Source organism: Amblyomma americanum, chromosome 2, assembly GCF_052857255.1.
Source record: "Amblyomma americanum isolate KBUSLIRL-KWMA chromosome 2, ASM5285725v1, whole genome shotgun sequence".
Classification (NCBI taxonomy): domain Eukaryota; kingdom Metazoa; phylum Arthropoda; class Arachnida; order Ixodida; family Ixodidae; genus Amblyomma; species Amblyomma americanum.
In genome coordinates, this window is record NC_135498.1 from 100,705,689 (window position 1) to 100,719,799 (window position 14,111).

The window sequence follows — 14,111 nt, forward strand, 5'->3', positions numbered from 1 at the left end:
ATTCGCTAGCACAGGCCTCGCACCATAAACTAGCTTTTATTGGCCACGAAGCCGCATTCCCACCGTGCTCGCACCGCACCACGTAACCAACCACGGTACTGGTCACGTGACCAACCATGTGACGAACCACGTGAAAACAAAGACATCCAGACTTACCTGGACTTGCAATCAAGACTAACCAAGGCTAAGCAAGCTATGCCTTAGCTTTCGCTACGTATAACCTGGCATAGCCGAGCTAAGCCAGTGCCAATTTTCTTCATATTCTAAATCAGCATTGTTACAACTGTACTGGGCAGACCCAAAACAACTGCGATCGAGCATGGACGGAGCAGGGAGGGGTAGCATACTGTCTAGCCGCGGGCTCAATATAAACCTAGCTCTTTGCGCCCCCCCCCCCCCCCCCACCCCCCCTCCCCATTCTGTCCGAGGGAAAACGTGCACTTCATTGCCGCTGTATTCCGAGGCGGATACTATAAGTTATTCAAAGCGCACGCATCATTTCTTTACCCATAAGGCAATAAGATTCGAATGCTGCCCGTACAAAGAAAATATGAATGGATATCGTACAGAACGTCCCCCTTTTAAAAGGTGAGGGAGAGCGATGATGTCAGGGAGCGGATACGCTCATTTGACACCTCGGGTGTTAAAGACGTCCGGAATTTTATCTCATAACCGCGGTGTTGGGTTAGCCAGGACGCGCCCGAGAGCAGCCGGTCTCCCTCCAAAGCAGTTCAGGAGAGCAAGCTGCTGGGCTAGTTGGTGATGCATGTTGTAAACTATAGGAAGCGCAAAATACCGGACGACGGACAGAGTAAGGGACACAAAAAACAGGTTCACAAGCGCTACTACCAACTGTTTATTCATGCTGTGGTACAGGGGTTATACGGGAACGGAATGTCGAGCATGCCAGTGTCAGTGACACGTCTGTACACGTTTATTCATCGGAATGTGCCTTTTTAGATTATTTTTTTGATTAACTTGTGCGCATGTCTGATGTGCGGTTTCTGTGCCTTTTCCACGCGCATGCTAGACATTCTGTTCCCATATAACCCCTGTACCACAGCATGAATAAACAGTTGGTAGTAGCGCTTGTGAACCTGTTTTTTGTGTCCCTTCTTACTCTGTCCGTCGTCCGGTATTTTGCGGTTCCTATAGTTTACCTTCCAAAGCAGTCGGTTGCAAACTGCATGGCACGCGTCAGGAGAATATCTGAGAGCACAGCTGGGACGCCTTTATTCATTGCACGCATTTCACAACTCGCAAGCAGCCGCCGTTGGATTTTCGAAATTCCAGACCCTTGAAATCGAAGGCAGCTTTAATGTCAGGCACACGCTTGCGATGGAAAGTTACTGGTTTCGCAACAATGGAACAAAAGCAGCGGTGTACTGCCAACACTTGGCACGCGTCAGACTCGAGAGATCGGCATTGTCATGCCAGCCGACGCTAGTCGACTGAGTGCGAACAACGCAGTCGTGTCTAGGACTGAGGATTCACAGCCGACACATACCGCGCGGTTCGCCGACCACATAGCAAGAGCCCCGACGTGGGCCAGGGGTCATAGCGTCCGGCTGCTGGTCGCGGAGTCGAATCCCAAACGCGGCGACAGCGTTTCGACAGAGGCAAAATAAAAAAAAAAGACCCTTGTGCTGCGCCCTGGCGGCCGAAGTTCACGCGTCTCCCTCTCCCCTCGTTCCGGGAAGGCGGGAGTGGAAGTAATGAACCGTTCTCTCAAGGGGCGGTGCACCCCGAGTGCCACAACTTATGAGCGCTTCCTTTCCACAAAACGTTTTCATTCTTGCATGTTTGCAATCAACCGCGTGTGTGCATGTTGCGCCATGTAAACAAATATTTTGCGTCTCGAGTGCGTTTTTTTCCGGAACGCTTTTCTTCCCCGTCGCGACATTTTCATTAGCATTCTGGCTAATTGCTTCGTGTGTGATTACAAAGCACAACTTTGATTCAATTCAGTTTTATTCAACAGACATTTTTGGATGGTTCCCTGGATAAGAGCTGCTAACGCAGCTTGACAAGGCACAGGAAACCAAATACAATGTACAGCGCACAGCATGCGACAGCTAATTATAAACCATCAGTGATTCAAAACATAGCAAACATAATAAATGGCGAAATACGAGGCATAACAAGATAGCCAATGATAAGTTTCAAAAGTGCAGAAATCCCTATTTATACGCAAAAAAGTAAACAGGAACTGTCTATAGAAAAAAGTCTACTAAAAGTCTATGGCCATAAATCTATAGATTGTATATAGACTGTCTATAAATATTTACAGTTTTCTTGCAATGTTTCTTAGCCATAGACTTAAAAGACTATAGACATTTACAATCTCAGGATCGCCATTTTGGAAAGCTCTGTGCACCTGGTGCCACCCAGCGCCCCCTGGGCGTCGCGATCGCTGACCTCCCCTGTGTACTACGCCGGATGCACACAGCCACCCAGCGAGCAATACGGAGGCGAACAAGTTGTTAAATTCCATAGCCTTTTCAGGTTCGATTTATAATTTTAATTCCAAAGAAATAGTTTTTGGTCCAAATAGTATATCCAGGCCCCCAGAAAGTCAGTTCGCTACTTTTTCCAACGGATCACACCAACGGTTAATTCTTTGTGCGCGTGTACAAGACTTCTTACGAGCTGTCAAAAAGGCATGACCTATAATTAAGATTCAAAATACCAGCTGATGTATTGGTAACTAACACTTTATAAAAATCATATGAAACCATTTTCGAAAATGCGCATGGTGTTAGAAATTATATATATATATATATATATATATATATATATATATATATATATATATATATATATATATATATATATATATATATATATATATATATATATATATATATATATATATATATATATATATATTCTAATGTCAAAATACATCGGCAAGAAAATGCTGGAGGACGTGCTATGACGCTCATTGCTTCGAGAAATATTATTTGCCACGTTCGTTACATGGGACAAAACAGCGCCATATTTGAAGTATGAAGGATCCTGAATTTCCCCGAAACAAAGAAACTAGTGCTAGGTAGGAAACTCTGAGGAAAAAAGATTCGAATTCGGAATGTATACGATTGTCCCGAAAGCGCCTTAAAGGGATGGACAACTCATTTTCAGGCTCTGTTCTTATTATTCATTTTTTTCTGACAACGGTGCATAAGGCCACGGGAAGGACACTATGCTTCTTCTATGCACATGCATCAGGGTGCTCCAGATAATTTACAGAAACATGATTTTTTCTCCTCCAATTTAATTTTTTTGGGTGACATGCGCGCTAGCTGTATAGACAAAGCTGCCGAAGCGCCGCTATTACAACGCGGAAACCAAAGTCGATTGCTCTAGGAGAAGAGCGGTGTAACAAAATATTAATAAAGTATGCTTCCAAATTTTCCCTTTCTTGTGTGTCTTAAGGTATTGCGCGCCGTAATGAGCAAAAAAATAATAAAACCCCCGAACAGCTGTGTAGCCTTTAATAATGAATGCCGGCTAGTTGAATGGATTGAAGATTAGGCAAGAATAAGAAAAAAACTATATTTCAGTGCGCAATTCGTTCAGGGCACTTAAAAGCCCCCTGGTTTATGCCGCGAATAATTGACTATCGCATCCGTTAATCCGTGAATAATTTTCAATCACTCAGTTTGTGGAAGGAATGTCTTTCAGTGACGCTGTTTTCACGTTCTTTGGACTTCGCGGAACTTCCCTTAAAACGCGCTGCAGAAAATGCTCACTTCGTGTGCACGGTCAACATTTACGAATAGACGTCCTTCGGAACCGAATATCCCTGGAAATGTTCGATTGTTTTTGAAAACGCGACTGCGCTCAGAGTTCCGATGGACGGCCGCAACACTTGAGTGACAACTGGCACGAAAACGCACGCGTGTGTGTATTACTCGTATACGTATGAAGTCACCTCAGACGGCTGTGAATGCCTGCGCAGTAAACATGCGCAAGTGCCACGGATTGTTGGGAAAGAAAAAGAAAAACTTCAGCGAGAAGTACGGACGTGTTTTACGTAGATATATATGCCTGACATTCACGTGTGCGCGGGAACGCCTTTTGAATTTGCAGATTCATATGTACACTGTGGTCAGTTTGATCTGGTGCCACCAACTATATGCACCTTGAAGGAAGGAACGCCACCAAAAAGAAAAAATCCCTTAACTCCGCAAATCTCATGCAAGATGCAAGAAAACTGCGGAGTTATCTCGACTAGAGGCAGGTTATTGAAAAAGTTAAGGAAATAAATTACAATAACATACGAAGCAGAAACAAAAAAATGGGAAATGGGAAAGACGCGGGTTCGGTCCCGGCCGCGGCGGTCGAATTTCGATGGAGGCGAAATTTTAGAGGCCCGTGTACTGTACAATGTGAGTGCACGTTAAAGAACACTGGGGGGTCGAAATTTCCGGACCCCTTCACTACGGCGTTCCTCATGCCCAGAGTCACTTTGCGAGATTAAACCCCCCTAAACTAAACCAAACCAAACTATACATATGTGGATGCTATATCTGGGCATGCCTAGTCGGAGACTGCAATTAGGCCATGTGTTGGCCAGTGCATTACTTTTAACGATGATTCCGGTTACGCGACACTTGCCGGGAATCGCATAGTGAAAGAATAAATACGCAAAATACTATGGACACATCGCCTGAGGGTCCCACTTTGCAACAGTCTCTCAAAGGACAGAAGGGTTAATGTTTGCCGATTAAAACAAACAAACAAACAAACAAACAAACAAACAAACAAGCAAGCACGGAACTAGTCACCACTTCACCTTCATTGCCGGTTACAGATGAGCAAAGCGCAATTGAAGAAGCGAAAGAAAAGGAAGTGCATGCAGAGCCGTTTACAGTCCATCCTAACGAAAGCTTCTTTCAGTTTCCAGGATTTGTAGGGTTTCAACTTGTAAAAGTGGTGAGATTTTTGGATTTTTGGAGCGCGGATGTCTGCTTCAGTCCAAAAAAGTGCGTGATTCAAAGGAGCGCAGAGATGATTCATGCGCGCGCACCCGTAGGGAACTTGAATTCTGTCATCTCAGTGCAGAAAGCAAAGCTGAAGCGTGGGCCACTTGCTTTTGCATCATGGAAGTACAGCGCGGTACTACACTAGAGGGAAAACGAACCTGTTTGCTTTGTCTTGTCGTTTGTGTGTCTGGCAGTAGTGCGTAGTATTCCCTTAATACGGTAATCTAATCCCCTCATCAACGCGTTAGTTTTGGCAACAGCAACACAAGTCTGCGTTACCAAAACACGCCGCACTATGAGCAGGAAATAGAGCGCAATGAACGAATCGGAGTATTAATTGACTAGCTCATAATTTCCTGCACAGCCAGCTCATGATACATACCGGGCAATTATACAGTGTCGTCAAACAATAAACATGCTCAGTACAAGACGTTATGGAAGGGGTAGCGTAATTATTATGTCGTATTATTTCATTATGTTGCATATTATTTATATGTTATAGTGTTGTGTACTATGCAATGCCATGCGTGCTGAGATCCCTATCTGTATGCCAGTCAATAAATATGGCTGGCGCTGTCTGCGAGAGACGCCTAAATCAAGCTTCCCTGTCAGCATCGCAGCGCAGGACCTGTCTTAGCTTCGCTAATCAGCCAGGTAAAAAATAAAACAAAAAGAGAACCGTAATTCGGCGTCGATGATACCGTGTCTACGCGTCAGTGTGTCCACTTAGCAACTAAGCTGTCGGAACAGCGGAGGTTTAATTTTATTTACTTTTGTGCTCTAATGCTTTGGCGTCACCAATGTGCACGGTGTGAGAAAGAAAAAACAGCACTGATTAAATTGCTTGACAGCCGCCTTGGTCACGGTTCGCTGGCGGCCATCAGTTCTCCTGTAAATAGGTGCCTCTATACATATACTCCCAAGCATTCAGTGGACAGAAGATTGCACAAAGTTCTGAATCGATCATTTGTCTCGGCGTCGAGACACCAGAAAATAACCATTATTTTTCATTCACCACTATCTCTCGCAATTCATCACTGGAACAAGTTACCAGGAGAAATCATTTCAGCATTAAACCATGAATCCTTTGTTTTGAAAATGTGTTTCTTTAACGTAAATTCTCACCGCAGAGGGTCCATTTGTGCGTGGGATCGATTTGCATTTTTGTTGGTGCTCTTAACCAGTTTGTCTGTCAATTTATTTCACTGTGATTCTATATTCGTATTGTATTTGTATGTTTAGAGTGGATATTTGCTTGCTATGTAACCGGGACCCCCCCGCGTGATGGCCGAGAAGGGCCTTTATGAGAATAAAAAAAATGCTTCAGTCGACTTTGTATTAGGAATTCAGAAAAATCTGAGCGAAGACCGCGCCGCCATCACGCCAATCGCGGGATTATTGCCATTCATTCCTCATTCCTTTTTTTTTCAATAAATTCAATATTTTCACAGCAACACGTTAATCCACCCCGCACTGCTTTCAGTGTCGTGCTTCGCTCTGCAGGGTCCCCTTGGGAAAAACCACAACTCCGATGCGCGGAAAACAGAAAAAAGGCTGCAGTCAAGGCAAGACAGCCTGAAAGAGGAGCCTCGATGTGCTACATATGAACCAGTATGTATTTGCATTTTTGTCGCATCGCATCGGGACTGCCCGCAAATTTAGGATCATTGGGAAAACGCCCTGTGAATGATGAAAAAAAAAAGCGAATTCATCACGCCATCAGTCAGTAGAAGACAAGAAACTAAATATACTATAGGGGCTGTGTGCCAGTTGAAAAATAACTTCTTTGTCAGAAGTATTAGTCTTTAAATTAACAAGCATTACTCGCTTACAGGCTGGCTGCAAAGGGACGCCAGACGCAGTCTCCGGTGGAATAACCGGCATAAAGTCGCCAGTAGGCAAGTGGTGCGGTTAGTTCTATTTTATCCATTTTTTTTCCCGTCGTCTTGGACTGATGGAACACATTATTCGTTTGACGGCTGGATATACAATACAAGGCTATAAGAGTGGTCAACGCGCGAGCCACGGCCGATCATGGCGCTGGCATATATATCAGATCGGAAACACCGGTTCTCTGGGCAAAATTTCAGGGACCGGCAGTGTGACCTTAAGTAGCGAGAATCGAGCCATACAGCGGTATCGGACTTTACCTTGCAGAGGGGTTTCGTTGAGCCACTGAAGCGGAGTTAATTTTCCGTTCAGAGCCTCAAGGAGCGCTTAATTACGGCAATTAAACTCCACTCATGAGCGAGTAGGGGAGCTCGGTTTAAATGCCGCAAAATTAATACCTACTTAGGCGAATTTTACATGACTTACCAAGTGATTCACGCCGCTTCAAAACCCACCAGGGTGGCTGTAACACTGCTTACATCCCTCTATAGATTCAGCGTCAATTCCCTATTGTATAATATCTCTATATGCTTCCATCTTTCTTCTCTTGTTATCATCCATAGGCTGCGGACAGATCGAGCAAGGTTCGCGCGTGCAACTTCAGCGTGTCTCGCCCGGATTTGCAAGAAAAAGTTGCTGCATACAAAGGACACTGCAGAAAAAGGGCGGAGTGATTTTGCGAGCGTGGAAGTATTTCTTTCGAAAGCGGAATAACGAATACGCTCCAGTCATGCATCACTGTCGTCGGCCGAGTGTGTACGGGTCCATTGTTATAAGCGGTGGCTCAAGAAAGAAAAAAAAGCACAGCTGTTTCACTCACAAATGCAAGGAACCGAAGAGGTAGCATTCCCGAAGAAAAATATAACAAAAATAATGGCCAGCACAATAAAGAAAGAATGCAAATGTTCAAAACAAACACATAATGGAAGAAGTATACCTAAAACCGCAGTTACGTGTCTTCGCGCGAATTTGTGCTCGTAAGAAACGTGTAGTACGCGTTCGCGCTATTTAATATAACGGTGCGTGTATGGTTACGATGCTGCACACACATGCTGCCGCTCAATCGCACACCCGTGTTACATACGCGCCGGCTGCATGCCGCGTGAGCAGACAGTGAAAGAGTGGGGCAAGGCATTCATGAATCGTGAGCATATTTAGAAGCAAGGTTGCAGAAGACGATCTTGCTTGTTTGTCAGCATGCTTCTAAACACTGCGGACGCAAATCAGCGCACTTATCTCGCCGCCACCATCACGAAAGCCTTATCGTTTGTCGGTAGCATTTTTATTTCCCTTCGCGGAAATTCAGAGCAAATCATAACGACGTAAACGGTTTGGAGGACGAATGCAGGAGTGAAATATACTATCACAGGCAGCCCAACGAAGCTAGGGTTAGTGATCACATGATATTTTCGGGCAGCTGTATAACATACAAAGCTTCCTGATTTCTCCGTATGTCCTCTGATGCCATGTTGCGACTATGCGTGTATACTGCTGACACAGTCCAATATAAAGAGAAGAGTCGTGCGCCAACGGCTGGTGATCTGCTATGGAGTGCACGCACAACTAGGACTAAGCAGTCTGATCGGGAACCGCTATAACAAACTGCTGTCCCTCCGTTTATATATATATATATATACTTACACGGAGGAGACCCTGGACATAGCACGCTAGTTGTGAACCTTGCTATGCATTTGAAACTGCAGCGCGGACAAATGAAGAGATAAATTATGAGGGCACCCGAGCCTGGCTTTTAGTGAAATATGATCAGCAAGATAAGATTTCTGCACAATATACTAATGCACAACGATACACATCGAGTGCTCACAAGTATGAGCATTTTAGTGGGAAAAAGTTGTTTTCCAGTCGTTGGAACGTGCGAGTGAAATTTTCAGTTATGTAATTAAATACATGATGAAACCTTAAGGTGCATTACTCGTCAACGGGAAAATCACCGAGGATAAAGATACAAAGAGACTTTCGCAAGCGGCAAGCTCATTGTTTTGTAAACGCTTGGTGTTTACAAAACGTAAACCATGCACCAGCGGTGTTATCCACTCACGCTTTCCCTCCACGAAAATTGACGCGGTCGTTCGCAATGCCTTCTGTTCGACGCACTCATCCCTTGTAAATTCAACTATCGCGACGAATTTTTTCGAGCTTCGCTGCTATGTGCAGTGCGCTTCTTTGGATATTTTGTCATTCCGAAAAAAAAAACAGACGCTGGCATTCCCCGCACATTAAGACACATCCCTAAGGATTTAACATGTGCAGGCGCTATTGAGCGCCGAGTGTGTTCCACAAAGTTTTCCAGGATGAACGCATTTTAGCGCCACCTTTTGGTGTGTCACCGCGAATTGACGCGAGTTTCATTTCGCAGGCCACCTTAGTACTAAAGCCTTTTAGAGCTTTGGATACCAGTTTGCATGACATAGCTGCTGAGAAAGGACGTCGCCGTACTGAGCGCCATTACAGGTATTGAGCGCTTCTTTGTCCAGCATTGCTGACCGCTATATGCAAGGGACCGGCCGTGGAACTTGACGCCGTAGTCGCAACAGACAGTCCCTAAAGTAAACTAGGCGATGAGGGAATGTAGTGCAAATGCCGACGCGTTAGATAAGTAAGCACCTACCTCTGGCCGAGGCATATCCGTTGGAGTATACTATTAGCTGATACCGACGGGAAGCAGTCGGAGAAGTTCACCTCTAAGAACGCACGTCGGTTAGTAAACGGCATGTAACATTGACTTTGGAGAATATACAAGATCTTAAGCAGGTTACGTGTCTAGATACACGAATCATGGTGTGCAGCAATTTATGTTAGCAAGTAACTGACTGTTTAGCAAAGTTTGCTGTGCAAATGAGTACCCAACTCAAGAAAGCAGCACCACAGTTACTTTTTCTTTGCAGAAACTCGGAGCTCGCGAGGCCGACCGGAGTACTCACTTGAAGAAGTCATTCCGACAGAAGAGCTTGCCATCCCTAGAGAAGCACTTATCGGTGAGGTTGCAGCGGCAGTCGCAGCACTGGACGCACTTGGTGTGCCACGATCGGTCCAGCACGTTGAGCAGGAACCTGTCCAGGATGGGGCGGTCGCAGCCAGCGCACTGCACCATCTTCATGGCGGCCGGACCGGGCCCAGCGCCGGCCACCCGCCGCCGACGAGTCACGGTGAACGCCGCACTGCGCCCGGGGCGCCCGTTCACGACGACGCGCACGGCACCCGCGTGACGGCAGGGACAACAAGAGCGCTCTCACGCCTCCGCTCCGGCGAGCAGGCGCCGCCAGAGACGCGGGAGCACGGCGAAAAACGCGCCGCGAACCGGCAACGGCGTGGCGCAAGCAACAACAGCGTGCGCAACGCGGCAGAGACCAACGGAGGACCGCGCGTGCAACGGCAGCACGCTCTCTGCGCCCGCAATGCCGCTTCAGGAGAGCGCCACATTTTGGAGGGGCGGAGCCTCCGGTGGAGAGGGGCGGAGCTCTGAAGGACTGCCTTCTCGGCAGTGTAGGCCAATGGTGGCGCCGTCGCCAAAGAAACGCGAAGACGCGCGCGCGCACCCGCGCGCTGCACGTGAGCGAGCGCTTCTCGAAACGCGTGCGCTGTGCGTTTCGAGAAGCGCGCTTTTTTTGTGTGCGGTTGCGCCGCGCGAGTCTATTTTCTTGGAGTGCGCTTGCGCGCTCTCCCGCGCGCTCCGCGGCGCACTGGCAACGCGGGCGCTCTCTTCTCGCGCCGTGTGCCGTAGTGGTGCTGCTGCTTCCGCCGAGAGGGGCGAGCGCAGCGCCGGCGGGTACCCAGGGGCGCGTCGCGCCCTGCTTGTTGTTGGTGGCTGGCCTGCCTGCTTTCCACCTGTCCTGCTTCGGGGCGTTCGAGGGGCGATGGAATAAAGATGAGGAGGCGCACGGAGAGGAAGCAGTGAAAAGTCCCCAAGGTCGCCTTCGCGACGAGTTTCCGCGTCCCAGCCGCGGCGGCTTTTGTAGAACTTCGCGGAAGGGCCGTCGCTCGGTGGGACGAGAGACGACCGCCTCCGGCCACGCAAGGCGGCTGCTTTGAGACGCATGAATCATGGCCACGGCTTCGGGTGCGTTGCCCGGAACCTGGATGAGCGGCTGGGCACGAGGCCAGGGGCGGTTGATGCCTTCTTCAAAAGGTTGCTGCCGACATCGTATGCTTGCAAAAAGCGCACAATACACCTTTCTCTCACTTTGCATGTTTTTTTTTGTTTTTCATGGCAAGTTTCTTTGCGTGTTCTGAGCCACACGAGTGTTCAGCACTGCAGATGAGGCTGATTCAAGCTCATACAGTGAACGTGCATGATTTCAGTACCCATACATCTGCTGTTTGGAAACCTCTCTTGCGCAGTAACCTTCAAAGGGTATGAGAAAATAAGAAGTACTGGTAGAGAGCCTGAAAAATCCTTATCGCGAGCTTTCTATATCAGGCAGCTTCACTGCTCTGCGCAAGCGAAACTTTGTAAAACTTACTACGTAATAACCGCCAGAAGCGCGCTGGTAACAAATAATGGTGCTGCTAATTCAATAACAAGGTTTAATTTAATCGTGCTAGTCACACTCATACCTAGTATGGCGAAAAAAAGCATCCCTTCTAACATGAGCGAAATATGTCGCTTTCTCTATGCTCTTTGAGTGTACATGATTAGTCACACTTTCGAGCAGATACCAGGCCTTTCTTTTTTTGCGGAAGCTTGACACTCAAATGTCCTCAGTATTTAGACATATTTTCAAGCAATTTTAATTTTAGTTCGACTGCGGCTGATAGATAGGTTAACCTCTCAGCGCGGTAATTGTAGCCTAAATCCATAACATCTCAGTGTTACCGCAAGAGAAATAAAATAGACAGAAAACCTAATAAAGTTCTGCTCCCATTGTTTTAAAGTGTCACTGACAAGGTTTGCATATTTTAACTAGCGCGGTGCGCAGATCAGGCGTGGGCGCCCCGAAAAGCGGTGAAAATTCCGATCAAAGTCCTTTCGGGCTTACTTTCGGCAGAACCGTCTTCATATTCTACCCTGGCCTCCGAGCGCTCGTTGTGAAGTCTCAGCGGATGGCATTCCATTCTGACTGACGGCTGAACAGTTGATCGGACAGCCAACGAATGGACGTATAGCACTGAATTACCCACTGCGTATACGATGTCGCTTCGTCTTCTCGTTACGTGGGAGCATTTCCTCAGCGCCTTTTATCTTCACACGTGCATACGTGCACACAAAAACTTGATTTTTAGTTCCATGTCAAAGCCAGTGTCTGCTTCAAGTCAGAGGTGCATTTATGGGTGCAGGTGGGGCCGGGGTTGCGTAGGGGTTGCAGAGTTCAATGCGTATACGCAGTAGACTATATGACTGCAGTATTTGTACCCCCCAAAAAACTGACAGTGTGCACTTGCTGCTATACATCGCCGAATTCGACGTTCGTGGTTCGCACCTGCCGTATCGCTGATTTTCTGCCCAGCGCGGTTAGGATTCGCACTCGACAATCTCTCGGGTGCAAGCCCGACGTACTTCCGCAGCGTGCTTTGCTTCCCTGTCGAAGACCACAATGACGAACGCCCTTTAGGTCTTCACTTTCGATATGTGTGATGTGAAGCCAAGTGGATGCTATGTGGACGCTATATTTATTCTGGTCTCCGGACTTCCTCTGGACCTTCGACTACTCTAAACCATGACCAGTTCGCCCCCCTCCCCACAACCGCCCCCTCCAAGAGTGGTCCATGAGTACGCCCCTGGCTTCAGCGCGCTCTGTGTGCTCTGCTGGTCATATTCGCAACTTTTACGTACGGTGTCGCACACAGAGCGCGCTGAAGCCAGGGGCGTACTCATGGACCACTCTTGGAGGGGGCGGTTGTGGGGAGGGGGGCGAACTGGTCATGGTTTAGAGTAGTCGAAGGTCCAGAGGAAGTCCGGAGACCAGAATAAATATAGCGTCCACATAGCATCCACTTGGCTTCACATCACACATATCGAAAGTGAAGACCTAAAGGGCGTTCGTCATTGTGGTCTTCGACAGGGAAGCAAAGCACGCTGCGGAAGTACTCTGTGTGCTCTGCTGGTCATATTCGCAACTTTTACGTACGGTGTCGCGCCCCGCCGCGGTGGCTCAGTGGTTAGGGCGCTCGACTACTGATCCGGAGTTCCCGGGTTCGAACCCGACCGCGGCGGCTGCGTTTTTATGGAGGAAAAACGCTAAGGCGCCCGTGTGCTGTGCGATGTCAGTGCACGTTAAAGATCCCCAGGAGGTCGAAATTATGCCGGAGCCCTCCACTACGGCACCTATTCTTCCTTTCTTCTTTCACTCCCTCCTTTATCCCATCCCTTACGGCGCGGTTCAGGTGTCCAAAGATATATGAGACAGATACTGCGCCATTTCCTTTCCCCAAAAAACCAATTATTACGTACGGTGTCGCCACCATGCGTCTGCCTTCGGTACTGCCCTTGAGATGATTCCGGTGGACGACGGGCCGCTTTGTGCGGCATGACCTGCACAACTTGCGAGCTTTTAGATCAGTCAAACAGCGCTTTTATTGTGTAATTGTGTTTTGGCTTACGTTCTGCACACAGCCACAGAAACATGCTAATATATAACCATGTGCGCGTGTGAAACCCGAAATATCCAGCAGGGCTCGAACTATCCGCTGTCAAATGCGAGATAAAGCTGCACACGTTTACTAACTAAACTTAAGCATAGGAGTGTATAATCAAGTGAAATAAATCTCGGTGTGGAAAACTCGGTCACTCACAATGCAGAGAAAGTGCAGCGCTATAAAACGAATACGACGAACAAGCATACGACAGCACAACCACATAGCTGCCTTGCTATTTGTGTTTATTCATCGTTTCCGCATTTTTCGCGTTGCTTTAAATAATTGCCGTAATCAAGGCTCGCATCGGCATGCCTGTGTCCAAAACTACGACGGATTGTTGCGCGAATTTCTGGGTGTGAAGTGGTCTTGACCGGCGTGAAATGTGAGCCACCATTGAGGGCAATAGATTTTACCGGCTACCACATGACGGTACAGGTACAGAAATTGATTTGGTTGGGTTTATGGGGGTGTGACTTCCCAAAGCGACTCCGGCTATGAGGGACGCCTTAGGAGGACTCTGGAAATTTCAACCACCTGGGGTTGTTTAACATGCACTGACATGGCACAGTGCACGGGCCTCTATAATTTCGCCTTCCTCGAAATTCGATCGCCGCGGCCGGGATCGAACCCGCGTCTTTC

General features: G+C 47.6%; 1 protein-coding gene across 2 annotated transcripts in view; it reads right to left on the reverse strand.

The window, feature by feature from the left end:
* The window catches only part of Lim1 (LIM homeobox 1), a 182,972-nt gene extending 172,375 nt beyond the window's left edge, over positions 1-10,597 (reverse strand). Inside the window, exon 1 of one of the 2 annotated variants that reach the window (XM_077655008.1) lies at positions 9,821-10,597. In XM_077655008.1, coding sequence (XP_077511134.1) covers positions 9,821-9,996 — 176 coding nt within the window. In that variant the 5' untranslated portion in view covers positions 9,997-10,597. The remainder of the gene's footprint in view (positions 1-9,820) is intronic. The other variant, XM_077655007.1, reaches the window with a different exon arrangement.
* Positions 10,598-14,111: the final 3,514 nt, after the last annotated feature.